Here is a 26,945-nt window from a genome sequence, read left to right as displayed (position 1 = left end):
ATGAAAGTGGAGCTAAACCGGATTCATTCTACAATGTGGATGCACCCAAACACACACCTGGATCCCCAGACCTGTCTTCATCAGCAGAGCTCCCTAAAAAGAATAGACTTGGAGGTAACAACAGCTCCAAGAACGCCAAAGCAATTAAAGTGTTGCTAAACTGGATTAATTCTACAGTCTGGATGCACCCAAACACACACACCTGGATCCCCTGACCTTTCCTCATCAGCTGAGCTCCCCAAAAAGAATAGACTTGGAGGTAACAACAGATCCAAGCACTCCAAAGCTATGAAAGTGGTGCTAGACCGGATTAATTCGACAGTGTGGAATGAATATCCCCGCACACATCACACCTGGGTGGCCTCACCTGTCTTGACGCGCTCCGGCCGGCCAAAGTTCCAGAAGGACCAGGTGCCCTTGGTGGTGGGTGGGTTGCGCTTGCGGTAGGAGTTGCCCATGGCTCTGGCCCTGGGTTCGAGGAGGGAGGCAACTCACTCCAAGCCCCCCAGCCCCCCCTTGTTGCTGGGCAGCGGAGGAAGAGGGTGCTACATGATGGAGGGAGGCATCTGCAGGGCCAGGCTCTGGTAATGCAGAGCGAGGGAAGGAGAGAAGCAGAAACAGAAAGAGAGAGAGAGAGAGAGAGAGAGAAGGAAACCTGCCCAGCTCCTGAGGCTGCTGCTTCTGACGGCTCCTGTCTTCCCAGTGCCTGCAGCAGCGGCACACAGCTCCACCGCCACCAGTTGTTGCCAGGCCAATCGCGGAGGGCAAGCGGGAGGGAGGGCCCTGCCAGAAAAGGAGGGTGGGCCCCTCAGCACACGGGTTTGGGAGGTGCCCTCCCTCTGTGCGTGTCTGTCCCTGTCTGCCTTTCCAGAAAAAGGAGAGGCACCCAAGGTTTTTTTCCCAAGGGTAGAGACAGAAAGCACTTTGCACATGCTCAGAGGCGCTGTCGCCAAGTCAGGACAATCCCAAGTTCTGGGATTCATGCGGCAGCTAAAAAAACCAATAGGATTTTGGCCTGCATAAATAGGATGATAGCGTCTAGCTTCTGCCAACCTAGCAGTTCAAAAACATGCAAATGTGAGTAGAGCAATAGGTACTACTCCGGTGGGAAGGTAATGGCGCTCCATGCAGTTATGCCAGCCATATGACCTTGGAGGTGTCTACGGACAACGTCAGTTCTTCGGCATAGAAATGGAGATGAGCACCAACCCCCAGTCGGACACGACTGGGCTTAATGTCAGAGGAAAACCTTTACCTTTACCTACTGTCTAGATTCAAGGAAGTCATGCTTACCCCTCTATTCTGCCTTGGTCAGAAATACTGTGTCCAATTTTGGGCACCGCAATAGAAAGGAGATGTTGACAAGCTGGAATGTGTCCAGAGGAGACGGACTCAAGTGATCAAAGGTCTGGAGAACAACTCCTATGAGGAACTGCTTAAAGAGCTGGGCATGTTTAGTGTACAGAAGAGAAGGCTGAGAGGAGACATGGTGAGGGCCATATATAAATATGTGAGGGGAAGTCATAGAGAGGAGGGAGCAGGTTTGTTTTCTGCTGCCCTGGAGACTAGGACATGAAACAGGTAGGGAGATTCCACCTGAACATTAGGAAGAACTTCCTGACTGCAAGCTGTTCAGCAGTGGAACTCTCTGCCCTGGAGTGTAGTAGAGGTTCCCTCTTTGGAGGCTTTTAAACAGAGGCTGGGTGGCCATCTGTCAGGGGTGCTTTGAATGGAGTTTTGCTGCTTCTTGGGAGGGGGTTGGACTGGATGGCCCACAAAGTCTCTTCCAACTCTATAATTCTATGATTTCAAGGCCAAATCTAATACCTGGGATGACATGATAGCCAAGCATAGATATGTGAAAGGATGTCATAAGGAAGAGGCTTGTTTTTGGACTAGGACTCAATGGAGCAATGGGTTCAAATGACAGGAAAGGAGATTCCACCTGAACATTAGAAAGAACTTCTTAACTGTAAGAAGAGCTTTTCAACAGTGGAACTCACTGCCTCGGAGTCTGGTGGAAGCTCTTCTTTGAAGCCTTTGAAACAGAGGCTGGATGGCAATTTTCCTGCTTCTTAGCAGGGGATGGCCCACAAGGTCTCTTCCAACTCTATGATTCTATGGTCTGTCAGGGGTGCTTAGATTGTGCTTTTCCTGCATGGCAGAATGGGGTGGGACTAGATGGCCCATGCAGTCTCTTTCAACTCTATGATTCTATGACCCAAGAGTCTGTTGATATCATTCCTTGATGCCAGGCACTTTTTATTTACTTTATTCTTATCCTGAGGAATGCAAGGTCTTTGTTTGACACGGGGATGGAAAGCACTTTGCACATGCTCAGAGGCACCATAGCCAAGTCAGGACTCTCTCAAGTCCTGGGATTTCAAGGCCAAAACCTAACATCTGGGGTGACTCCAAGGGTCAGTCCCTCTGATGACACCATTCATTGATGCCACGCTATTTATATTATTCTTATCCTGAGGAATGCAAGGTCTTTGCTTGGCTTGGAGATGGAAAGCGCTTTGCACATGCTCAAAGGTGCCATTGCAAGGTACAAGGGAACGAGGGACAGGGCCTTCTCGGTGGTGGCCCCACGACTCTGGAACTCCCTCCCCAAGGACATCAGGCATGCCCCAACGTTGGCAGTCTTTAGAAGGAGCTTGAAAACGTGGATGTTCCAGTGTGCCTTCCCAGAATAAGGAATCCCAAGGAATATGTCCCAAATGCACTTTACGAGAGATCTAGGATTGTCTGCATACCCACCTATCCCTAAAATATTCATCCTATTTCACTTGGACATGCCCAGCATTTTAAAAATTTTAATCATTACATTTGGCCCTGCCACTGGTTTTTAAATGTGTTGTGATTATTGTCATTGTTTTGCTTTGTTTATGAGTTATTTATTGTTGTATTGTTGTCGTTGTGCTTTATTGTTGTTGTATTTGGGCTCGGCCTCTTGTAAGCCACACCGAGTCCTATGGGAGATGGTAGCGGGGTATAAATAAAGGTTTATTATTATATTATTATTATTATTATTATTATTATTATTATTATTATTATGGTCAGAACTAGAATCATAGAATCAAAGAGTTGGAAGAGACCTCATGGGCCATCCAGTCCAACCCCCTGCCAAGAAGCAGGAATACTGCATTCAAATCACCCCTGACAGATAGCCATCCAGCCTTTGTTTAAAAGCTTCCAAAGAAGGAGCCTCCACCACACTCTGGGGCAGAGAGTTCCACTGCTGAACGGCTCTCACAGTCAGGAAGCTCTTCCTCATGTTCAGATGGAATCTCCTTTCTTGTAGTTTGAAGCCATTGTTCCACGTCCTAGTCTCCAGGGAAGCAGAAAACAAGCTTGCTCCCTCCTCCCTGTGGCTTCCTCTCACATATTTATACATCGCTATCATATCTCCTCTCAGCCTTCTCTTCTTCAGGCTAAACATGCCCAGCTCCTTAAGCCGCTCCTCATAGGGCTTGTTCTCCAGACCCTTGATCATTTTAGTCGCCCTCCTCTGGATTCATTCCAGCTTGTCAATATCTCTCTTAAATTGTGGTGCCCAGAATTGGAGACAATATTCCAGGTGTGGTCTAACCAGAGCAGAATAGAGGGGTAGCATTACTTCCCTGGACCTAGACACTATGCTCCTATTGATGCAGGCCAAAATCCCATTGGCTTTTTTTACCGCCACATCACATTGTTGGCTCATGTTTAACTTGTTGTCCACGAGGACTCCAATATCTTTTTCACACATACTGCTCTCGAGCCAGGCGTCCCCCATTTTGTATCTTTGCATTTCGTTTTTCCTTCCAAAGTGGAGTATCTTGCATTTGTCCCTGTTGAACTTCATTTTGTTAGTTTTGGCCCATCTCTCCAATCTGTCAAGATCGTTTTGAATCCTGCTCCTGTCCTCTGGAGCATTGGCTATCCCTCCCAATTTGGTGTCGTCTGCAAACTTGATGATCCTGCCTTCTAACCCTTCATCTAAGTCATTAATAAAGATGTTGAACAGGACCGGACCCAGGACAGAAACCTGTGGCACTCCACTTGTCACTTCTTTCCAGGATGAAGAGGAAGCATTGGTGAGCACCCTCTGGGTTCGTCCATTTAACCAATTACTGATCCACCTCACCGTAGTTTTGCCTAGCCCACATTGGACTAGTTTCCTTGCCAGAAGGTCATGGGGGACCTTGTCGAAGGCCTTACTGAAATCCAGGTACGCTACATCCACGGCATTCCCCGCATCTACCCAGCTTGTAACTCTATCGAAAAATAGAATGCTAAGATCAGAGAAGCAAGCAGGATATGAATATAACAACAACAACAACAACCACAACAACCACAATTCCTAGCATTGAGCCACAGCAGTTAAAGTGAAGTCAAACCACATCCATGTTACCATGTTGATGCACCCAATTGCCCCATCAACACTGACATATAAAAATCCAGACTATTTGCTTTGAACTGGATTATATGGTAGTGTAGATTCATATAATCCATTCATCAGATAATCTGGATTATCTGATTTGATCACCTCATATATATCCAGCCCCAGCTAATATCTTACCAAAATACCAATCCCAGGATCCCACAGCATTAAGGCAAGGCAGTAGTGCCAAACTGCATTTGTTCTGCAGTGTAGACACAGCCCTATGCAACAAAAGGGGAAAGACTCATTGCAAACTTCACTCTAATTCTCCTTTAATAGAATTTTAGATACCAAGGAGTCTGTCCAGAGTTCATGGCCGAGACTTTCTTCTAAACGTTTGTGATGAAATCACAGACTCCCAGCAGCAGAAAACACTCATTTCTCTATAAACTACATTTCTCTCATGGGGATGCATAGTGGGGAACGCCTTACATTCGCCTTACAAATAAATCCTTTCCGGACGCTGCACAAGAGCAACCATAAAACATTCAGTGATGCAACTGTCCTTGGAACAGCATTTCTCAACCTGGGGTTCGGGACCCCTGAGGGGGTCATGAGGTGGTGTCAGAGCGGTTGCCAAAGACATCAGAAAACACAGTATTTTTTGTTGGTCATGAGGGTTCTGTGTGTAGGAAGTTTGGCCCAATGCCATCGTTGGTGCGGTTCAGAATTCTCTTTGATTGTAGGAGAACTATAAATCCCAGCAACTACAACTACCAAATGTCAAGGTATATTTTCCCCAAAACTCCACCAGTGTTCAAATTTGGACATATTGAGTATCCATGCCAAGTTTGGTCCAGATCCATCCTTGTTTGAGTCCACAATGCTCTCTGGATGTAGGTGAACTACAACTCCAAAACTCAACGTCAATGTCCACCAAACCCTTGCAGTATTTTCTGTTGGTCACCGGAGTTCTGTGTTCCAAGTTTGGTCCAATTCCATCGTTGGTGGAGTTCATAATACTCTTTAATTTAGGTGAACTATAAATTCCAGAAACTACAACTCCCAAATGTCATGGTCTATTTCCCCCAAACTCCACCAGTGTTCACATTTAGACATATTGAGTATTCGTACCAAGTTTGGTCCAGATTCATCCTTGTTTGAGTCCACAGTGCTCTCTGGATGTAGGTGAACTACAACTCCAAAACTCAAGGTCACTAAACCCTACCAGTATTTTCTGTTGGTCATGAGAGTTGTGTGCTCCAAGTTTGGTTCAATTCCATGATTGATGGAGTTCATAATACTCTTTGATTTAGGTGAACTATAAATCCCAGCAACTATAACTCCCAAATGACAAAATCAACCCCCTCCCCAATCCCACCAGTATTCCAATACGGGCATATCAGGTATTTGTGCTAAAGTTGGTCCACTGAATGAAAATACATTCTGCATATCAGATATTTACATTACGAGGAATTGTATTAAGGGGTCACAACATTAGATAGGTTGAGAAACACTGCTATAAACTGTGCAGGTGGGGCGTCCTTGGGTACATCTACACTGGAGAATTAATGCAGTTTGCTCCACTTGGACTGCCATGGCTCAATGTTATGGGATCCCAGAAGCTGTAGTTTGGTGAGGCACTAGCAGTCTTTGCTAGAGGAGGCTACAAACCTTACAAAACTATAACTCACATGAACCCACAAGCATTGGGAGCCAAACTGCATTAATTCTGTAGTGCAGATGCATCCAAGGACACTCCACCCACTCGAAGGAGTTCACTCGCATATCCACATACATGTGCATTAATATCTCCATGGCGACAACTTGCAAAAGGAATGGAAAGCAAGGCTTAATAAGAAGGAGCAAAGCTGATTAAGTGAAACTTCTCAGCCAGTTATGGGTCACTGCGGGTCAGTTTCGAGAGGAGCCAAACCGGTTTGCAGCCGGGCATTTGGAGTTTCTGGCCCCTTAAGAAGGAAAAGGAGGGAGGGTAGATCTTCTGGATGGAAACAAAGCCATCATATGAAGGGAAAGAGGCATTGCCAGGGGTTAAGATCTGGAATCATTAACCTGGGGAAACTCTTACCAACTTATACAGACAGGCTCCCTCTTCACAAACAGCTATAGTCCCCACTACTCAGGAGACATCAATGGCCCTCCCCCCAATGACATTGCAGGTTATAGTGAGCACCATGAACATGCCCAAGAACCCTGCCAATGTCCCCCACAAACAACATACTGCCCACCATCCAAGTAAAGGGTTTCATTCGAGGACCATTTCATCCTAGATTGTATGTGTTTCCTCCACCACAGACATCCTAGTGCAGTATTTCTCAACCTGGGGTTCGGGACCCCTGGAGGGGTCACGAGGGGGTGTCAGAGGGGTCACCAAAGACCACCAGAAAACACAGTATTTTCTGTTGGTCATGGGGTTCTGTGTGGGACGTTTGGCCCAATTCTATCATTGGTGGGGTTCAGAATGCTCTTTGATTGTAGGTGAACTATAAATCCCAGCAACTACAACTCCCAAATGTCAATGTCTATTTCCCCCAAACTCCACCAGTGTTTACATTTGGGCATATTGAGAATTTGTGCTAAGTTTGGTCCAGATCCATCATTGTTTGAGTCCACAGTTCTCTCTTGATGTAGGTGAACTACAACTCCCAAAACTCAAGGTCAATGCCCACCAAACCCTTCCAATATTTTCCGTTGATCATGGGAGTTTTGTGTGCCAAGTTTGATTCAATTCCATCATTGGTGGAGTTCAGAATGCTCTTTGATTGTAAGTGAACTATAAATCCCAGCAACTGCAACTCCCAAATGACAAAATCAATACTCTCCCCCAATCTCACCAGTATTCAAATTTGGGTGTATTGGGTCTTCGTGACAAATTTGGTCCAGTGTATGAAATTACATCCCGCAAATCAGATATTTACAGCAGCAAAATGACAGTTATGAAGTAGCAATGGAACTAATTTTATAGTTGGGGGTCACCATAACATGAGGAAACGTATTAAGGGGTCATGGCATTAGGAAGGTTGAGAACCACTGTCCTAGTGTTTCTTACTCTCCCCATTGGTGTGGAATTTGCATGACCCTGCCCATTGCTTCTCCCTTAACCCTTTCCTATTTTTTTCTATGGCACACAGCAAACAGAGGAATTGATCAGCAACTGTACATACTAGAGAGGTTTGGGGAGAATTCACTGTGATTTACAAGAGTTGAAGGTATTGGGATGTATAGTTCACCTGCAATCAATGAGCACTCTGAACTCCACCAATGATGGACTGGGAAATATCTTGGCATAAAAAGCACACATGACCAGCAAAAACAAAATACTGGAGATCTTTGGGGGGAAATCACCATGATTTGGGGGAGTTGTAGTTCACCTACATCCAGAGAGCACTGAGAATCCAAACACCAATGGATCAGGACCATTCTAGGCACACATATTTATTATTTTCTAGCCGCCCCCTGCCATGCGTTGCTGGGGCCCAGTGTGTATATGTGCTTTGTGTGTGCATATATTTATGTATATGTGAATATATGTGTGTTTGTGTATATAGATGTGATTTTGCGCATGCGTTGTAATGTGTGTGTTTTTTTTTTTGGTTTTTTTTGCTTTTTAAGTCTCTTCTGTATTTTTCAGTGTTTTTAGGAGTGATGGTCACTCGTTGGCCTGATAGGGAGTGAGGTCCTCACTACCTCTGAGGATGCTTGCCATAGATGCAGGCGAAACGTCAGGAGAGAATGCCTCTAGAACATGGCCATATAGCCCGAAAAAACCTACAACACAGTATTTTCTGTTGGTCACAGGGGTTCTGTGTGAGAAGTTTGGCCCAATTTTATCGTTGGTGGGGTTTAGAATGCTCTTTGTTCATAGGTGAACTGTAAATCCCAGCAACTACAACTCCCAAATGTTAAGGTCTATTTTTCCCCAAACTCCACCAGTGTTCACACTGGGCATATTGAGTATCTGTGCCAAGTTTGGTCTGGATCCATCACTGTTTGAGCCCACAGTACTCACTGGATGTAAGTGAACTACAACTCCAAAACTCAAGGTCAATACCCACCAAACCCTTCCAGTATTTTCTGTTGGTCATGGGAGAACTGTGTGCCAAGTTTGGTTCAAATCCATCGTTGGTGGAGTTCAGAATGCTCTTTGATTGTAGATGAACTACAAATCCCAGCAACTACAACTCCCAAATGACAGAATCAATCCCTATCCCCGACCCCACCTGTGTTCAAATTTTGGGCATATTGGGTATTTGTGTCAAATTTGGTCCAGTGAAAGAAAATCCATCCTGCATATCTGATATTTATATTGTGATTCATATCAGTAGCAAAACTACAGTTCTGAAGTGGCAACGAATATAATTTTATGGTTGGGGGTCACCACAACATAAGGATCTGCATTAAGGGGTTGCGGCATTAGGAAGGTTGGGAAACACTGATCTAGAGCAAACTTGCCCAACATAACAAACTTTAAGTACTGATGGAGTTCCAGGGGGCTAACCCGGCGTGAGTTGTAGTTCACCCCACAACCGAACTCTTTCAAATAACCTGGGCAACGCCGGGTACCCGAGCTAGTATTTAATATTTGTCATGGTCTAAACTACTAGTAATAACCACATCTCCCTGTTTTCTCCTTTTTTACTCTTTCCTGTTTTCCCTTTTCTCCTTTTTTTGTTTTATACATTGAACATTTTTAATAATAACTAGCCGTCCCCTGCCACACGTTGCTGTGGCCCACATGGGGGTTCTGTGTGGGAGGTTTGGCCCAATTCTATCATTGGTGGGGTTCAGGATGCTCTGTGATTGTAGGTGAACTATAAATCCCAGTGACTACAACTCTCAAATGTCAAGATTCTGTTTTCCCCAATCTCCACCAGTGTTCACATTTGGGCATATTAGGTATTCGTGTAGAGTGTGGTCCAGATCCATCATTGTCTGAGTCCACAGTGATCTCTGGATGTAGGTGAACTACAACTCTCAAAGTCTAGATCAATGCCCAGCAAATCCTTCCAGTATTTTCTGTTGGTCATGGGAGAACTGTGTCCCAAGTTTGGTTCAATTCCATCGTTGGTGGGGTTCAGAATGCTCTTTGGTTGTAGGTGAACTATAAATCCCAGCAACTGCAACTCCCAACTCCTATGTCCTTTTGAGTGAAGGACATACATTGGGTTGTTAGGTGTCTTGTGTCCAAATTTGTTGTCAATTCGTCCAGTGGTTTTTGAGTTCTGTTAATCCCACAAACGAACATTACATTTTTATTTCTATAGATGTAAGAAGTCAATAAAAGGCTGCCACCCTTCTTCAAATTTGGTGATTGTATCAGAATAGTCAATTTGTACATCTCTGCCAGGTTCAATGCAACGGAAACATGGAAGTGATAGTTTGCTGAGGTACCATCGCTCTCGCAAAGCCCTTGTCAAACTGCAATTCCCAGAATTCTGTAGCATTGAGTCATGGCAGTTAAAGTGGTATCAAACTGCATTCATTCTGCAGAGTTAACACACCGCTCAGTCCAGGAATGTTTGCACAGGAATCAAGTCTCGGTGAGTTCCACTTGCTCCAGGGCTGTTTGTATAAAGACGCATGGGTATGTCACATGACGACACACAGAAGCCCGACACCGGTTTGACAAGTCGGATCCTTTTTCTCTCTTTCTGTTTGCTTTTCCCCTTCATCCTCTACTTTGCCAGAACCATAAGTCAACAATTGCATTGTTTTCAAGAGGCAGGAGATATATATATATATATATATATATATATATATATATATATATATATATATGAGACTTTCCGTATGCATCGAAATTTGACTCCAAAACAGTCCGGAAAGCCGGCTTCAATTATGTTGTTTGCAAAATATATTCCATGCCTTCCTCCCCGCAGGTGAAATAATAATGCGCTCGGAAGGGGCACACCTCGCTTTGCTACGCCAAAAAAAAAGTCTTGCTTTCGGTTCCCGGTTCCCTTGGATTCCTGTTGCTCACATTTTCCGAAATGTCACTTTGGGTTTTCTAAATCCTGCAGATGAACCAAATTATTGCACAAAGGCTGGGAAGGTGTTTTGGCGGTCAAGGCCGAGGGTAAAGGGACCTTTAGCATGTCGGATTTGCCCTCAAAGCAATGCCCTCTTAATGTATAGGGCAATCGTATCCATACTGTGAGTTCTAGTATTACAAAGGGTGCATCTACACTGTACAGTGAATGCAGTGTGACACCCCTTGAACCTTGAAAGTTCCAGTTTGACAAAGGGTGCATCTACACCGTACAATGAATGCAGTGTGACACTCCTTGAACCTTGGGAGTTCCAGTTCGACAAAGGGTGCATCTACACTGTACCCCTTTAACCTTGGGAGTTCTAGTCTGACAAAGGGTGCATCTACACTGTACAGTGAATGCAGTGTGACACTCCTGGAACCTTGGGAGATCTCGTTTGAAAGAGGTGCATCTACACTGAAGAGTAAATGCAGTGTGACACCCCTTAACCTTGGGAGTTCTAGTTTGAGCAAGGGTGCATCTACACTGTACAGTGAATGCAGCGTGACACCCCTTAACCTTGGGAGTTCTAGTTTGAGCAAGGGTGCATCTACACTGTACAGTGAATGCAGTGTGACACCCCTTAACCTTGGGAGTTCTAGTTTGAGCAAGGGTGCATCTACACTGTACAGTGAATGCAGCATGACACCCCTTAACCTTGGGAGTTCTAGTTTGAGCAAGGGTGCATTTACACTGTACAGTGAATGCAGCGTGACACCCCTTAACCTTGGGAGTTCTAGTTTGAGCAAGGGTGCATCTACACTGTACAGTGAATACTGCGTGACACTCCTTCAACCTTGGGAGTTCTAGCTTGACAAAGGGTGCAGCTACACTGAAGAATGAATGCAGTGTGACACCACTTGAACCCTGGGAGTTCTAGTTTGACGAAGGGTGCAGCTACACTGAAGAATGAATGCAGTGTGACACCACTTGAACGGCTCAATTCCTAGGGATTCTGGGATTTGTAGACAGTCACCTGCATTATTGAGCTCATCTTGTAAGATCTTGTAAAACTACAAATTCCAGCTATGGCCATTCAAGTTTTACAGAGTCTGTAGCCTTCCTTGCCCAAGAGAAGTGGTGCCTCACCAAACTGCAACTCCCAGGATTCCAAAGCATTGAGTCATGGCAGTTCAAGTGATGTCAAATTACATTAATTTTACAGTGTAAATGCACCATTATCATCAAAGACACCCGAGATAATGATAATGTTCGGATGGAAGGAACTAAGTATTACTTAACAAGTTAATTGCCCACAGCCATACCATCCTGAACACACCTGATCTCGGAAGCTAAGCAGGGTCAGGCCTGGTTAGTACTTGGATGGGAGACCGCCTGCGAATACCATGTGCTGTAACAAGTTAATTTAGGGCTTTTTTCCCCCTATCTAAAGGTAAATTTTTCCACACTCTGGAATGAATGCAGCTTCAACTCCCATGGCTCAGTGCGATAGGACCTTGGGATTTGTAGTGTGGAGATGCACCAGCACCCCTCAGTAGATAATGCCAGAGACCTAGTAAAACGACCGTTCACTGAATTATAAAACCCAAGAGACCCCAAGGTACATCTAATCCAGCCTCTTTCTATCAGACAGGAAGACACAATCAAAGCCCTCCTGACAGATGGCCATCCAGCCTCCAGAAAAGGAAGTAAGACCACATAGGAATCAACTGGCATTAAAAATACTTTTCATAGCATCATGTCAAGATGGTGCCAAAGCTGCATTCATTTGATGATGTAGAACAGGCATGGGCAAACTTCGGCCCTCTAGGTGTTTTGTACTTTAACTCCCACAATTCCTAACAGCCAGTAGGCTATTAGGAATTGTGGGAGTTGAAGTCCAAAACACCTGGAGAGCCCAAGTTGGCCCAATGTTTAAAGATCCACAGGTGTCTTCATTCAATGCTCTGTGACAATGGGAGTTGTAGTAGGCAGTTTAAAAGGCCATAGGTTTCGCCATACAATGCCCCAGGATGATGGGAGCTGTAGTCTGCAATGCTTAAAGGACCATAGGTTTCTCCATTCAATCCACTGGCATGATGCGAATTGTAGTTCTCAGGTTAAAAGGTCATAGCTTTCTCCATTCTGTGCCCAGGGATGATGGGAGCTGTAGTCTACAATGCTTAAAAGGCCAGAGGTTTCTCTATTCAATGCCCTGGGATGATGCGAGTTGTAGTTTTCAGGTTAAAAGACCACAGGTTTCTCCATTCAGTACCCAAGGATGATGGCAGCTGTAGTCTGCAATGTTTAAAGGTCCATAGGTGTCCTCATTCAATGCTCTGTGATGATGGGAGTTATAGTATGCAGTTTAAAAGGCCATAGCTTTCTCCAGACAATGCCTAGGGATGATGGGAACTATAGTCTGAAATGCTTAAAGGGCCAGAGGTTTAAGGATTCCATAGCCTTAGCACTTAAAGTCGGGTCAAACTGGAGTCATTCACGGGCAAACTTGGGCCCTCCAGGTGTTTTGGACTTCAACTCCCACAATCCCCAACAACCTCAGGCCCTTTCCTTTTCCCCCTCAGCTGCTTAAGCTGTTGGGGGTTGTGGGAGTTGAAGTCCAAAACACCTGGAGGGCCCAAGTTTGCCCATACCTGGTGTAGATGCACCCCAAGAAAGGGATGATTTGCATAGATTGAGCATCCCGTATCCAAAATGCTCGGGACCCAGAAGTGTTTCGTAATATCTGCATTTGCACATAATGAGATGGAGCCCAGTCTAAACAATGACATTCATTTCTGCCTCATATACATGTGATATACGTAGCCTGGAGGTGATTATATGCAGTATATTCCATTATCCCGAGCAAGAAACAAACTTTGTGCACAATGGAACCATCAGGAGGCAACGGTGCCACTCTCCCAGGCACCAAGTGCTGGATTTTGGAGGATTTCACATTTCCAGAGAAGGTACGTTCTACCTATATTTTTCCGAGAAACATTTTGAGGGGAAAAACAAGTCAGATTTTTCCACCCTGGGTTGTGCAACATGCCTTGCGCCGAACAGTGAACTGGGCACCCAGGACTCATTGTTCCCTCCCTTGGAGAGATTGTAATGATACGATTTATGCCTTTTCATAAACAGAACAGAGGAACGCAGCCAGGTAGGCGAAGGGAGGAGAAAGAAACGAAAGGCTTAAAAGTAAATCTTGGGAGAAGAGTTTGTATAAACAGGAAGCGTCTCCAACTCTTTGGGGTCTTTAAAGGGGGGCCAAGAAGTCCCCAAAGTTGTTGAAGACTTTCAGAATGCTCTTTGATTGTAGGTGAACTATAAATCCCAGCAACTACAACTCCCAAATGACAAAACCAATCCCCCCACCCCAGGTAAAGGTAAAGGTAGTCCCCTGACATTAAGTCCAGTCATGTCTGACTCTGGGGTGTGGTGCTCATCTCCATTTCTAGGCCGAAGAGCCAGCGTTGTCCGTAGACACCTCCAAGGTCATGTGGCCGGCATGACTGCATGGAGCGCCGTATTCAAATTTGGGTGTATCGGGTATTTGTGCCAAATTTCGACCAGTGTATTAAAATACATCCTGCATATCAGATATTTACATGGCAATTCATAACAATAGCAAAATTGCAGTTATGAAGTAGCAAAAAAAATAATTTTATGGTTGGGGGTCACCACAATATGAGGAACTGTATTACAGGGTTACGGCGTTAGGAAGGTTGAGAACCACTGATATAGAATGCATTCTTGGGGTGCATTTACACTGTGGAATTAATGCAGTTTGACACCACTTTGGTTGCCAAGGCTCCATGCTATGATATCATGGGAATGATAGCTTTACTAGGTCTTTAGACTTCCCTGCCCAAGAGTGCTGGTGCCTCAGCCAACTACAAATCCCACAGCAATGAACCACATCAGTTCATGTGGTATTAAAACTGCATCAATTCTATCATGTAAATGCAACCTTCAAAGTCACAGACCTTTTCCATGCTCTGAGAAAGACGTAGGCGCTTCCCATAGAAACGTCTGTTTATTAAATCATCTTTCCTTTTCCCAATTTAAAACCAGTGTGAACATCTGGATTTACAGTAGTAAGGCTCATATTAGGGAGGAACATATGAACATAGACAAAGGCACTGGGAAAATGAGGAAAGTGCTCCTTTTTTTAAAGATCGCGGGCTATTTATATCTGAAGGATGTGAAAGGAAAGCCTCTCCGCAGGATAGAGAAGCTACGTCGCAACAGCTGCGCACTATAAACACACACTGGGTTTTTTTCCCCTCTCTTTTCCAAATAGATGGCAATTGTGTGGGTTTCAATATTATCATATATTTGATCCAGAGATAAAAGGATCCTTCACTGTACCTGGTCTCCAAGGTGCATAGAAATACAAATAGCCAAAAATACACACTCCAGAATGTTCTGCATCCATTGTGCCAGTTGAGAAGAACTCCATATTCCCAGTTCACTTCTCTAGGGATATGACAGTCCTCCAGTGCAATGCTATGGCCAACTTATGGCAGAATCTGACTATAGATTTCACACTAGATGATATAGTGATTCCCAAATATGTGTTTTATTCCTGATGTTTCATTTTCATGGGGGCCGGATGTCCCTAACCCCTGTGAATGTGGAGGGCTGACTGCATAAACATTTTCAGGGGCACAGCTACTGTTAGACAAGGGAAAGGGCCTTCATCCAATAAGCGCCACCATCGAATGGAAAAACAGTAAAACAGTGGATGTGGCTCTTAATGAGACATGTCGCATTATCACAGGCTATCTGCACTCTATACCACTGCAGAAATTATACTGTTTAGCCAGTATTCCACCACCTGACATCCACTGGGAGGTAGCAGCCAGTAATGAACGGACCAAGGCAGTGACATCTCCGACCCACCCCCTGTTTGGATATCAGCCAGCACGCCAACACCTTAAATCAAGAAATAGTTTTCTAGGTTCTACAGAGACACTCGTAGAAGCATCTCAGCAAGCAAGAGTCCAATAGGGTGCTCCATCCCATGGTGGTTCCCATCCCATGGTGGTTCTCATCCAATGGTGTCCTTCATCCAATAGTGGTTCTCATGCAGTGGCATCCTCCATCCAGTGGTGTCCTCCATCCAGTGGTGGTTTTCTATGGTAGTTCTCATCCAATGGCATCCCTCATTCAATAGGGTGCTCCATCCAATGGTGGTTCTAATCGAATGGTGGTTCTCATCCAATGGAGTCCTCCATCCAATAGTGGTTCTCATCCAATGGCGTCCTCTCATCCCAATGGGGTCCTCCCTCCTCCATCCAATGGTGTCTTCCATCCAATGGTGGTTCTCATCCCATGATAGTTCTCATCCAATGGCATCCTCCATCCAATAGGGTGCTCCATCCAATGGCATCCTTCATTCAATAGGGTGCTCCATCCAATGGTGGTTCTCATCGAATGGTGGTTCTCATCCAATGGCGTCCTTCATCCAATAGTGTTCTTCATCCAATGGTGTTTTCTCATTTCAATGTTTATTCTCATCCAATGGCATCCTCCATTCAATACAGTTCTCCATCCAATGATGGTTCTCATCCAATGGTGGTTCTTCTCCAATGGTGGTTTTCATCCAGTGGCGTCCTCCATTCAATAGGGTTCTCCATAGAATGGTTGTTATTGTCCAGTGGTGATCCTCCATCCAATAAGCTCTTCCATCCAATGGGGTCTTCCAGTCAATGGAAGGTCTTCCATCCAAGGTATTCTCCAATCAATGGTGGTTCTTTATCCAATTGTGTTTCTTTATCCATTGGCAATCCTCCATCCAATGGTGTCCTCCATGCAGTATTAGTCCTCCATACAATGGGGGCCACCACTCAATGGGATCCTCTGGTTAATGGGCACTTCCATCCAATGGCCATGTAGACAAGATGGTGGGATCACCTGTCCTACTCCTAGGGCCGCTGCTGTTTTCTTGCTTCCCAACACTAAGCCATTCCTCCCCCCGCCTCTCGCTTCACATGTGCTGGCAGGAAGCTAAAAATCCTAAAGCAGGCAGGTGGCAGCAAAGGGGCAGCCAGAAATCACCTGCCCTGCCCAGCACCTGGGTTTATTTTTAGGCAACAGCCATGACAACAGAGAGGAAACCCAGACAGAATCCAGCCATGTGCTTCATGCACAGACATGTCCCTGCAGCCCTTTGGATGGGGCTGCTCTGCCAAGGAAGCCTCCATCGGGGGCGGAGGGTGTTGACGGGATAATTTGTTCTCATTCTGGGCTGTAATTTGGATCCTGCATTAATTGATCCTGAATAAGAGCCAGAGAGCTCTGTTTCAAGGGGAAAATATGCAAGAGGGAGCAATGGACCCCATTTGGAGGCGACGGAGATGGAGGGTTGTATTATTATTATTATTATTATTAGTAGTAGTAGTAGTAGTAGTAGTATTGCAACTACTACTACACTATGTAACATGATTGGTTCTATCAAAAAAACATGGAAAAACTTGATTAAACTGCCTGAAAGGACAACCTCCAGCACATTTTGCTCTAATTTTCCAATGAATATCTCATTGAGTCTCAACCAATTCAACATAAATTGTGGCAGCCACAAAAATGAAGTAGTTACTTTCAAAGTAACATAATTAAACAGGAAATAACACTTGCAAGCCAGGAACAGAATACGGTTGCTGTGAGTTTTCCAGGCTGTATGGCCATGTTCCGGAAGCATTCTCTCCTGACATTTCGCCCACATCTATGGCAGGCATCCTCACAGGTTGTGAGGTCTGTTGGAAACGAGGCAAGTGGGGTTTATATGTCTGTGGCATGTCCAGGGTGGGGGAAAGAACTCTTGTGTGCTTGAGGCAAGTGTGAATGTTGCAGTTGGCCACCTTGATTAGCATTGAATAGCCTTGCAGCTTCAAAGCCTGGCTGCTTCCTGTCTGGGGGAATCCTTTGCTAGGAGGTGTTAGCCTGCCCTGATTGTTTCTTGTCTGTAATTCCCCTGATTTCTGAGTGTTGTTCTTTATTTACTGTCCTGATTATAGGGTTTTTCAATACTGGTACTGGTAATACGTTGTTGTTGTTGTTGTTGTTGTTGTTGTTGTTGTTATTCTTGCTAGCACTGGCAGCCATTCTGTCTGCAAATGCTTTCCTTTCATATCCTACCCTATCCCCCTCTATATACAATATGACATTAAATGAAATAACACCCAAAAGGTATGCCATTAGGACTGCCTTTGAGGGATATAAACTGAGCTAAATTTAAACTTATGAGCTCCATGCCGTGGTCATAAATCCATATTAGAAGCCATATTTCCTCCTCCCGAGGTGAACGGTTTCAATCTCTACTTTAACAACCCTGTGCGGCCAAATGCCGTCCAGAACAGTGAAAGATAAATAAAATTTAATGTATAGTGCCATGTAGTGATTTAATTATTTGAACAGTTTTAATGGTTTTATGGGATTATTATTATTATTTACACCCTGTTTTTTCTCTCCATAAGGAGACTCAAAGCAGCTTACACTAAAAGCCTTTCAACACTATTTGAAATCTACAAATATGCAAACATTCAAACAGATTTGGGGCTGCGGTAGCGCAGCAAATTAAACCGTTAAGCTGCAGAACTCGCTGACCAGAAGGTCAGCGGTTCAAATCAGTGAATAGGGTGAGCTCTCCACTGTTAGCCCCAGCTTCTGCTAACCTAGGAGTTTGAAATCATGCAAATGTGAGTCGATCAATAGTACCACTTCGGCAGGAAGGTATTGGCGCTCCATGCAGTCATGCTAGTCACATGACCTTGGAGGCGTCTACGGACAACGCTGCCTCTTTGGCTTAGAAATAGAGATGAGCACCACCACCCAGAGTCAGACACGACTAGACTTAATATCAAGGGGAAACCTCTACCATTATAAAACAGATTTAAATATCAAGGGTATTTAAAAATTCACCATAAAATCCATAAAAACATTCTCAAAGTCCCTAACATGATCTTAAAAATCTTTAAAAGCCTGAACTGGTTTAATGTATTGTCGAAGGCTTTCATGGCTGGAATCACTAGGTTCTTGTGGGTTTTTTCGGGCTATGGAGCCATGTTCTAGAGGCATTTCTCCTGACGTTTCGCCTGCATCTATGGCAAGCATCCTCAGAGGTGTGACGTCTGAACAAAATCTGGCTACCAGTATTAAAAAACTCTAAAATTATAACAGCTAAACAACAGAGAGGAAAAAACCAGGCACAGATTAACACCTCCCAGCAACAGATTTTCCCAGGCTCAGGCAGGCCTTCAAATGCTAATGAAGGGGATCAGCTAAACATTCACACCTAACTGCAGCAGGGAAGAGCTCCTTGCCCCACCCCAGCCATTCCACAGATATATAAACCCATTTTTCCTACTTCCAACAGACCTCACACCTCTGAGGATGCTTGCCATAGATGCAGGCGAAACGTCAGGAGAAATGCCTCTAGAACATGGCTCTATAGCCCGAAAAAACCCACAAGAACCTACTGAACTGGTTTCTTTTAAAAACGCTAGGTTTAATTATATTTGTAAATATGCATGCTGTAGGTTTTTAATTGCATTGTATTTAATGTTGTGAGACACTGCGGGTTTTGCCTAAGAGGGAAAGCAGGACATTAATAATAATAATAATAATAATAATAATAATAATGTTATTTGTAATCTGCAGAGAAATTGCTATGGGTAAGGCCAATGCTTTGGTCTCAGATTGGGGATATTGGAATCATAGTATCATAGAGTTGGGTCATGTAGTCCAATCCCCTGCCATGCTGGAAAAGCACAATCAAAGCACTCCTGACAGATGGCCATCCAGCCTCCGTTTAAAAGTCACTAAGGAAGGAGCTTCTACCAAACTCAGAGGCAGAGAGTTCCATTGTTGAACAGCTCGTATGGTCAAGTTCTTCATGTGTTCAGGTGGAATCTCCTCTCCTATCATTTGATATTGGAATCATAGAATGACAGAGTTGGAAGAGTCCACATAGGTCATCTAATCCGACCCCCTGCCATGCAGGAAAAGTGCAATCAAAGTACCCCCAACAAATGGCCAGCCTCTGTTTAAAAGCCTCTAAGGAAGGAGCTTCCCCCACACTCCGAGGCAGAGAGTTCCACTGTTGATCCGCTCGTACACTCAAAAAGTTCTTCCTAATGTTCAGGTTGAATCTCCTGTCATTTGAAACTGGAATCATAGAATCATAGAGTTGGAAGAGATCACATAGGTCATCTAGTCTGACCCCCTTCCATGCAGGAAAAGTGCAATCAAAATACCCCCAACAGATGGCCATCCAGCCTCTTTTTAAAAGCCTATAAGGAAGGAGCTTCCCCCACTTTCCAAGGCAGAGAGTTCCACTGATGAACAACTCATATTGTCAAGAATTTCTTCCTAATGTTCAGGTGGAATCTTCTTTTCTGTCATTTAAACTCATTGCTCCGAATCCCAGTTTCCAAGGCAGCAGAAAAGAAGCCTGCTCCCTCTTCCCTATGGCATCTTTCAGATATTTCTAAATGGCTATCATGTCTCACTCCTTCCAACCTTCTCTTCTGCAAAAAGTTGAGAGGAGACATGATAACCATGTATAAATATATGAAAGGAAGTTGATGTCCAGAAAGAAAGGAAGAGAAAAAGGGGAGTGGGAGGGAAAGTGGAAGTGAAGGGCCTTATTTCTTTCTGCACTCCTGTATCAAAACATGAAAACTCCATAGTGTTGAGTTGTTTACATAACATTCATTTGCACATTTTCACTTTTGCATTTGAGAGTTTTTCCCCTTACATTGCTTGCCCTGTGAGAAGAAATGAACATATCAACACCCTGGAATGAATGTGGTTTGACTACACTTTGCCATGGTTCAATCCGATGAGATCATGGGAGCTGTAGCTTCCCAAGACCCTTAACCTTCTATGCGAAAAGAGTGCAAACTACAAATCCCAGGATTTCATGGTATTGAGCCATGGCAGTTCAAGTGGCGTCCAACCTCCCTCGTTTTACAACGTAGTTGCAACCAAAGTTTGGGATCCTATTGCCAGAGCTGGGTCCCTGGCCGCTTCCGATGGCAGCCCACAATGCAATGCAACACATCCAGTCTCCTGCTCAGGCTAATGCCCAGCTAATGCAATTGCGGCACTCCATAAACGCTTAATAATAACAACCTCTATTTCTCTATTTTTTATAGCTCTTTCGCTCCACCTATAAAACTGAGTTACGGCAAGATCCCTGTAGCATCCACCCAATCACTAGCAAGATCCCGGCAAGCAAGTCGGCCTTGACTTCCCAAGCCAAGATCTCCTTGACCCATCCAGGCCCTTGTTTTGGCTAGAAGCAACCAGTGTCAAAAGGGTTGCATTGGGTGCGGCATGCAACACACAGCTCGCAGGAACCGCAACGAGCCATCCTGTGCAGATGGGTGCCAGGAAAACACGGCAATCCCGGATGTTCGCATGTGCCCACATGTTACAGGCAGGGGCGGCTCATCCATTACGCATAGTAAGCGGTCGCAGAACACTTTTTTTTGCCAGGGGCGCAGAGGCGCCTCTGTAAATGCCCCTCGACCGCCACTCGAGGAGCACCCCCTCAGCTCACAAGAGCCCTAGCAGTCCAGGGGGAGCCTCGGCTTTCTTGCCTCGCTGCCAGGTGATCCTCTACCCAAAGGGGCCGGGCCCTTGAGCGTCGCCTAGCCCCTCTCGTTCCTGCTCCACCCGGCCACCGGGTGTGCGAGCAGAGCCGGCGCTCAATTGTTCTCAGTGTTCGTTCCCTTCCCCATGACTGGCTCCCTTTCCAGATCCCCCGGCGCTCCACCCGCCTCCTCTCCTCTCCCCAATCCGCGGGTGGGCCAAGGGGTGGAGCCGCCACGTCTGGCCCGCTTCAGGTCCGGAGGCGTGTCTGAAGACCCCAGCGTGCGCACCAAAAGTCGCCTCTTCTCCTGACTTTCTCTTCAGCCACTGAGACCAAGAGAGAGAGAGAGAGAGCCCTTCCGGCTGGAGGTATCTCCCACCTCCGCTCCCTCCTTTGTTTTTGCGCCTACCTTCAGGAAAGGTGGGCATCTCCACCTCTCTCTCTCTCTCTCTCTTGGTCCCAATGGCTGAGGAGAAAGTCAGGAGAAGAGGTGACTTTTGGCGCACACACCGGGGTCTTCAGGCACGCCTCTGGACCCAAAGCGGGCCAGGCAAGGGAGCAAGTGCGGCAAGTGTAGTTACTGGGATGTATAGTTCACCTACAATCAAAGAGCATTCTGAACTGCACCAATGATGGAATTGAACCAAATATGGCACACAGAACTCCCACGACGAACAGAAAATATATATCAATGATTGGGGCGGGGGGGAAATACTGTTTGCTTACCTTTGAAAATTACCTAGGGCCACCTTTTAAGCACATTGCAAATCCTTCCTTACCCTGGGGTTGCTGTAAGTTTTTTATGGCAGGCATCCTCAGAGGTTGTGAGGTCTCTGAAGATGCCTGCCATAGATGCACGCAAAACATCAGGACAGAATGCTTCAGGAACATGGCCATACAGCCCGAAAAACTTACAGCAACGCAGTGATTCCAGCCATGGAAGCCTTCGACAACACCTTCCTTACCCGTTACAATACCCCGTGTTTGTTATTTCGCTGCATTCGTTTTCTTGCTTGCTTTTCTCCCAAGGAAGCCAACAATAAACAAGTCGCAACACAACTGCGCTGAAAGAGCATCTTTGGCTATGTCAACTTCAAAACCACTTAATAAAAATGGGGCTTTTGATGGCATTATACCCGTATTTATTCCTGTCGAATGTGCCATCAAATCTAATGCACACCTCAATTTTCAAAACTCTAAAACCAAAAAATATATTTGCTGGCGAATGTAATGCGCAGTGGCACAAAGGGCACTCTTTGTCATTTGGCCCAAAATGTGCACATTACAGTTATTGCACGCTTATAATTCCTTCTTTCAAAACAAAAGTGTTAGTAACCCATAGTTTTCAACAATGGAAAAGAAAACCTTGGGGCGCATCTATGCTGTAGAATGAATCTACTAATTGCCTTGGTTCAATGTTATGGGGCCATGGGGGCTGTAGTTTGGGATCATGGGGGCTGCCAAAAAAGGCTGACGCCTCGCCAAACTGCAAATCACAGCATTGCATATTGTATTAGAGGTGACATCCCTCCAAGAGAAGCTCCAGGTGAAGCAGCTTTCCCTTTTGCTTTGGCTCAGCACTAAGATTACCATATTACACTAATCTAATGCGCACCCTAATTTAGCTAAAAACTGTGAGAAATAGAATCAAGTAAATATAGTATTTCCAACATTTGGTTCCATCAATTCACTTCAACAACAGGCCTTTCTTGGAATGGTTAAAGATGCATCTACACTGTAGAGTTAAATGCACTTTGGCACCACTTAAGCACCAAGGCTCAATGCAATGGACTTGTAGTTTGGTGACACATCAGCACTAAAGACCTTCTACAAGTATAATCCCTTGGATTCCACAGCCTTGAGCAACGGCAGTTCAAGTGGAATCAAACTGCAATAATTCCACAATACAGACGCATCCTTTGCAGCACTGGTACAAAGTTGTGTTCCTCTGCTTGTCCACAGTGAATCCTGTCAAAGAAGCGCACTTATCCATTTCGACCCAGAAATCTGATGGGCTTTAGTCTCCCATTAGAAAGAGGATGATGGGCTTTGCCATCCGGCACATTGAGAAGGTTGCAGAATGGGTGAAACAATATTCTGCATTTTGGAGATGGGAGAAGTCTAATCATAACAACATCTTCTTTCCTACGGCAACCAACCAGATGCTGTTGGTTTTATAAAGGAAATGATTAATAAGGATGTCTGGGAGGTTCGTATTTTAATCTTCTTTTTTCCGCCGCTTCGGCTTGGAGGCAGCAGGGTTTTGCTTTTCCACTCCTGCAGAGGAACAAATGAGGAAACCTCATTCATAGATTTCCTCCACACAGATACATAAGCCAAAGGTTCACTAGCATGTAGCCATGCAGGCCCATAGACACAATAAACAATAAACAAATTTGGCAAAATGGTTCACAACGTTAAAAAAATTGGAAGGAAAATGCAATTTAAAAATCCAGAAAATAGTAATATTAATATAGAATAAAACATGTAAATTTATTAAAATCATGTATTGTCGAAGGCTTTCATGGCCGGAATCACTGGGTTGTTGTAGGTTTTTTCGGGCTATATGGCCATGGTCTAGAGGCATTCTCTCCTGACGTTTTGCCTGCATCTATGGCAAGCATCCTCACTACCTCTGAGGATGCTTGGCATAGATGCAGGCGAAACGTCAGGACAGAATGCCTCTAGACCATGGCCATATAGCCCGAAAAAACCTACAACAACCCATGTAAAAACTGTTAAAACAATCAAATACCCTACAGTACCCTTTGGCTTGCTCTTTAAAACTATCATCATCATCATCATCATCATCACAACAACAACAAATGGGATGCCAGAAATTCATGGGATTACTCTAAGGATCCATCTACACTGCTATATAAAATCCACATTATCTGCTTTGATAACTTGGGTTATGTGGAAGTGTAGATCCAGTCTAAGGCCCCACCTACACTGCATTCTGAACTGGATTATCTGGCAGTGCTGACTCATATAATTTAGTTCAAAGCAAATAATCTGGATTCAGAAACTGGGTGATATGGCAGTGTGGATCCAGTCTAACTCAATAGGGTTTTTTTCCATGTCAGGAGTGACTTGAGAAACTGCAAGTCGCTTCTGGTGTGAGTGAATTGGCCATCTGCAAGGACACTGCCCAGGGGACGCCCAGATGTTTTGATGTTTTACCATCCTTGTGGGAGGCTTCTTTCATGTTCCCACATGGGGAGGTGGAGCTGACAAAGGAAGCTCATCCGCACTCTTCACAGATTCAAACCTCTGACCTGTCAGTCTTCAGTCCTGCTGGCACAACAGTTTAACCCACTGCACCATCGAGGACTTACTACTTACAATAGGTAACTTACTACTTCATCACACTTGAGAATGAATCCACTTTAAATCTGGTTTCTGCCTCTTGAGGAATTCTGGGGTGTGTAGTTTAGTGGGGCTGTTAAAGGCTCCTCTGTAAACTCCCCAGAATTCTGCAGGAGGCAGCAACCGGATTTAAAGTGGATTCATTTTCTAGTGTGATGAGGCGCTTAAAGGTGCGCAAATTGAAGATTTACGTTCTTGCCATTTAAATGAGCCTGCAAGGCCCCTCTGTACAAGGGCTACATATTCTATTCCTTTTTCAGGGCAAAGGATTTGGCAAAAGGCTGAGGACAACATCTGGAAACCGTGTCCGTGAGTCAGAGGAAAAAGAACCCAAAGGAAGAGGAGGGAATTCCCTGGGCAGGCTGCAGAAAACAGCTGCGTTGGAGAAAACGCCAAACGGCTCAGGTTTCTGTGGAAGGCTACCCCACAATACTCTTGACTCGAATGTAACGCTCACCTTTCGGGCGTAAATGACCTCGCCAAAAGGAGACTGTGCATTAGATTTGCATCGTATAGTAATTTTAGTACTGAGCCAAAAACAAAGGGGAAACTGCTTAAGGAGCTGCACCTAAAGGTTCTCTTTGAGGGACATCATCTCTCAAGTCATGGCCGTGTCTCAATGCTATGCAATCCTGAGATTTGTAGTTTGGTAAGGCAGTGGGTTAAACTGCTGAGCTGCCAAACTTGCTGACCGAATGGTAGCAGATTCGAATCTGAGGAGTGGGGTGAGCTCCTGCTATTAGGCCCAGCTTCTGCCAATTTAGCAGTTTGAAAACATGCAAATGTAAGTAGATTAATAGGTATTGCTCCAGCGTAGCTAAATCCCTAATGCCTCACCAAAGTACAGATCTCAGGATTCCATAGCATTGAGCCATGACAAGGAAAGGCCGGTAATAATAATAATAATAATAATAATAATAATAATAATATAATAATAATAATAATAATAATAATAATAATAGGGTATCCTGGTGGCGCAATGGGTTAAACCTGTGGGCTGCTGAACTTGCTGAGCGAAAGGTTGCCGGTTCAAATCCAGGAGCAGGATGAGCTCTTGCTGTTAGGCCCAGGTTCTGCCAATCTAGCAGTTCAAAAATATGCAAGTGTTTATACATCAGTAAGTACTGCTTCTGCGGGAAGGTAATGGCGCTCCATGCAGGCCACATGACCTTGGAGGTGTCTATGAACAACGCTGGCTCTTCAGCTTAGAAATGGAGATGGGCACCACCCTCAAGAGTCAGACACAACTAGACTTAATGTCAGAGGAAAACCTTTACCTTACTTAAGGTATCAGAACTCTTTGCAGAGAAGACTCAAGGCCTGTCAAACTACAACCCCCATTACTGCATAGTATTGAACCAAGGCAGTTAAAGTGGATTCATTCTGCAGCAGAGATGCACGCCAAGGTTTTCCTTTCTATTGCTGGAAGCCTTGGTGTCCTAACACTTTTTTAAAGAAGGGATTCTAAAAATGCATCAAGTGTAATGCTCACCTTTTTGGCCAAATGACAAAGAAAACACTTTTTCACATCCAGAAGCAAATACTTTTTTGGATTTCAAGTTTTTGAAAATGGAGGTGCGCATGAGATTCAACGGCACATGAGACTTGAGTCAATACATTAAGACTAAAGGCACGTCTACACTTTAGTCTTCCCTGCCAAAGAGTGCTGGTGCCTCCAAACTATAACTCCCAGAATGCCATAGCATTAGCCACAGCAGCGAAAATAGTGTCAAGTGGCATTAATTCTAGCTTCTTCTTGTTGTCATCCCCCTAAGTCTCAGGTTTTGGCCCTGAAATCTCAGGACATGGTTCATTCCAGATCTTGTTGTTAGCAAGGCAAAACAAAAAGCGCATGTGCATAAACACACGCACACTTGGATCTATCTATGTTTTTCTAAAACTGGAATAATTTGCTGTGTTTGTGTTCAGTTACTTCTGTTCCATTTGAAAAGGGATACAAAGGGTTTTGTTTACGTGCGTAGTTTTGTGTCTTGCCAGTGATGATGCCAAGGATTTTTGTTTTGTGTGTGAATCAAACAACTGGCAGCGCCTACAATGCTTCAAATCCATTCCACACCCAAACTTTGCACAAAGGTCATAGAATCAAAGAGTTAGAAGGGACCCCAAGGGCCATCTAGTCCAACCCCTTGCCTGCTTCCCTGGAGACTAGGATGCGGAACAATGGCTTCAAACTACAAGAAAGGAAATTCCATCTGAACATGAGGAAGACCTTCCTGACTGTGAGATCCATTCAGCAGTGGAACTCTCTGCCCCGGAGTGTGGTGGAGGCTCCTTCTTTGGAAGCTTTTAAACCGAGGCTGGATGGCCATCTGTCAGGGGTGATTTGAATGCAATATTCCTGCTTCTTGGCAGGGGGTTGGACTGGATGGCCCATGAGGTCTCTTCCAACTCTTTGATTCTATGATTCTATGCAAGAAAAGCACGATCAAAGCCCTCCCGACAGATGGCCATCCAGCTTCGGTTTAAAAGCCCCCAATGAAGAAGCCTTCACCAGACTCCGAGGCAGAGAGTTCCACTGTTGAAAAAGGTCTTCTTACCATCAGGTGATGTCAACATGATTGCAAATATCCATTCCTGTCAAACTCAATTCACA

The 26,945-nt window shown here is 44.8% G+C and overlaps 1 protein-coding gene across 2 annotated transcripts in view; it reads right to left on the bottom strand.

Moving 5' to 3' along the window:
• NHSL3 (NHS like 3) overlaps positions 1–26,945 on the bottom strand; it is a 104,238-nt gene that overhangs the window by 69,367 nt on the left and 7,926 nt on the right. The window contains exon 1 of one of the 2 annotated variants that reach the window (XM_067460604.1): positions 368–755. The exons of the other annotated variant lie outside the window; for it this stretch is intronic. Within the exon in view, the coding sequence (XP_067316705.1) occupies positions 368–458 (91 nt within the window). The 5' untranslated portion in view covers positions 459–755. Of the gene's footprint in view, positions 1–367; positions 756–26,945 lie in introns of those variants that run through there. 2 annotated transcript variants of the gene reach the window in all.

The sequence above is a fragment of the Anolis sagrei genome, chromosome X (genome assembly GCF_037176765.1).
Source record: "Anolis sagrei isolate rAnoSag1 chromosome X, rAnoSag1.mat, whole genome shotgun sequence".
Classification (NCBI taxonomy): domain Eukaryota; kingdom Metazoa; phylum Chordata; class Lepidosauria; order Squamata; family Dactyloidae; genus Anolis; species Anolis sagrei.
This window is presented reverse-complemented; position numbering and strand designations above follow the sequence as displayed.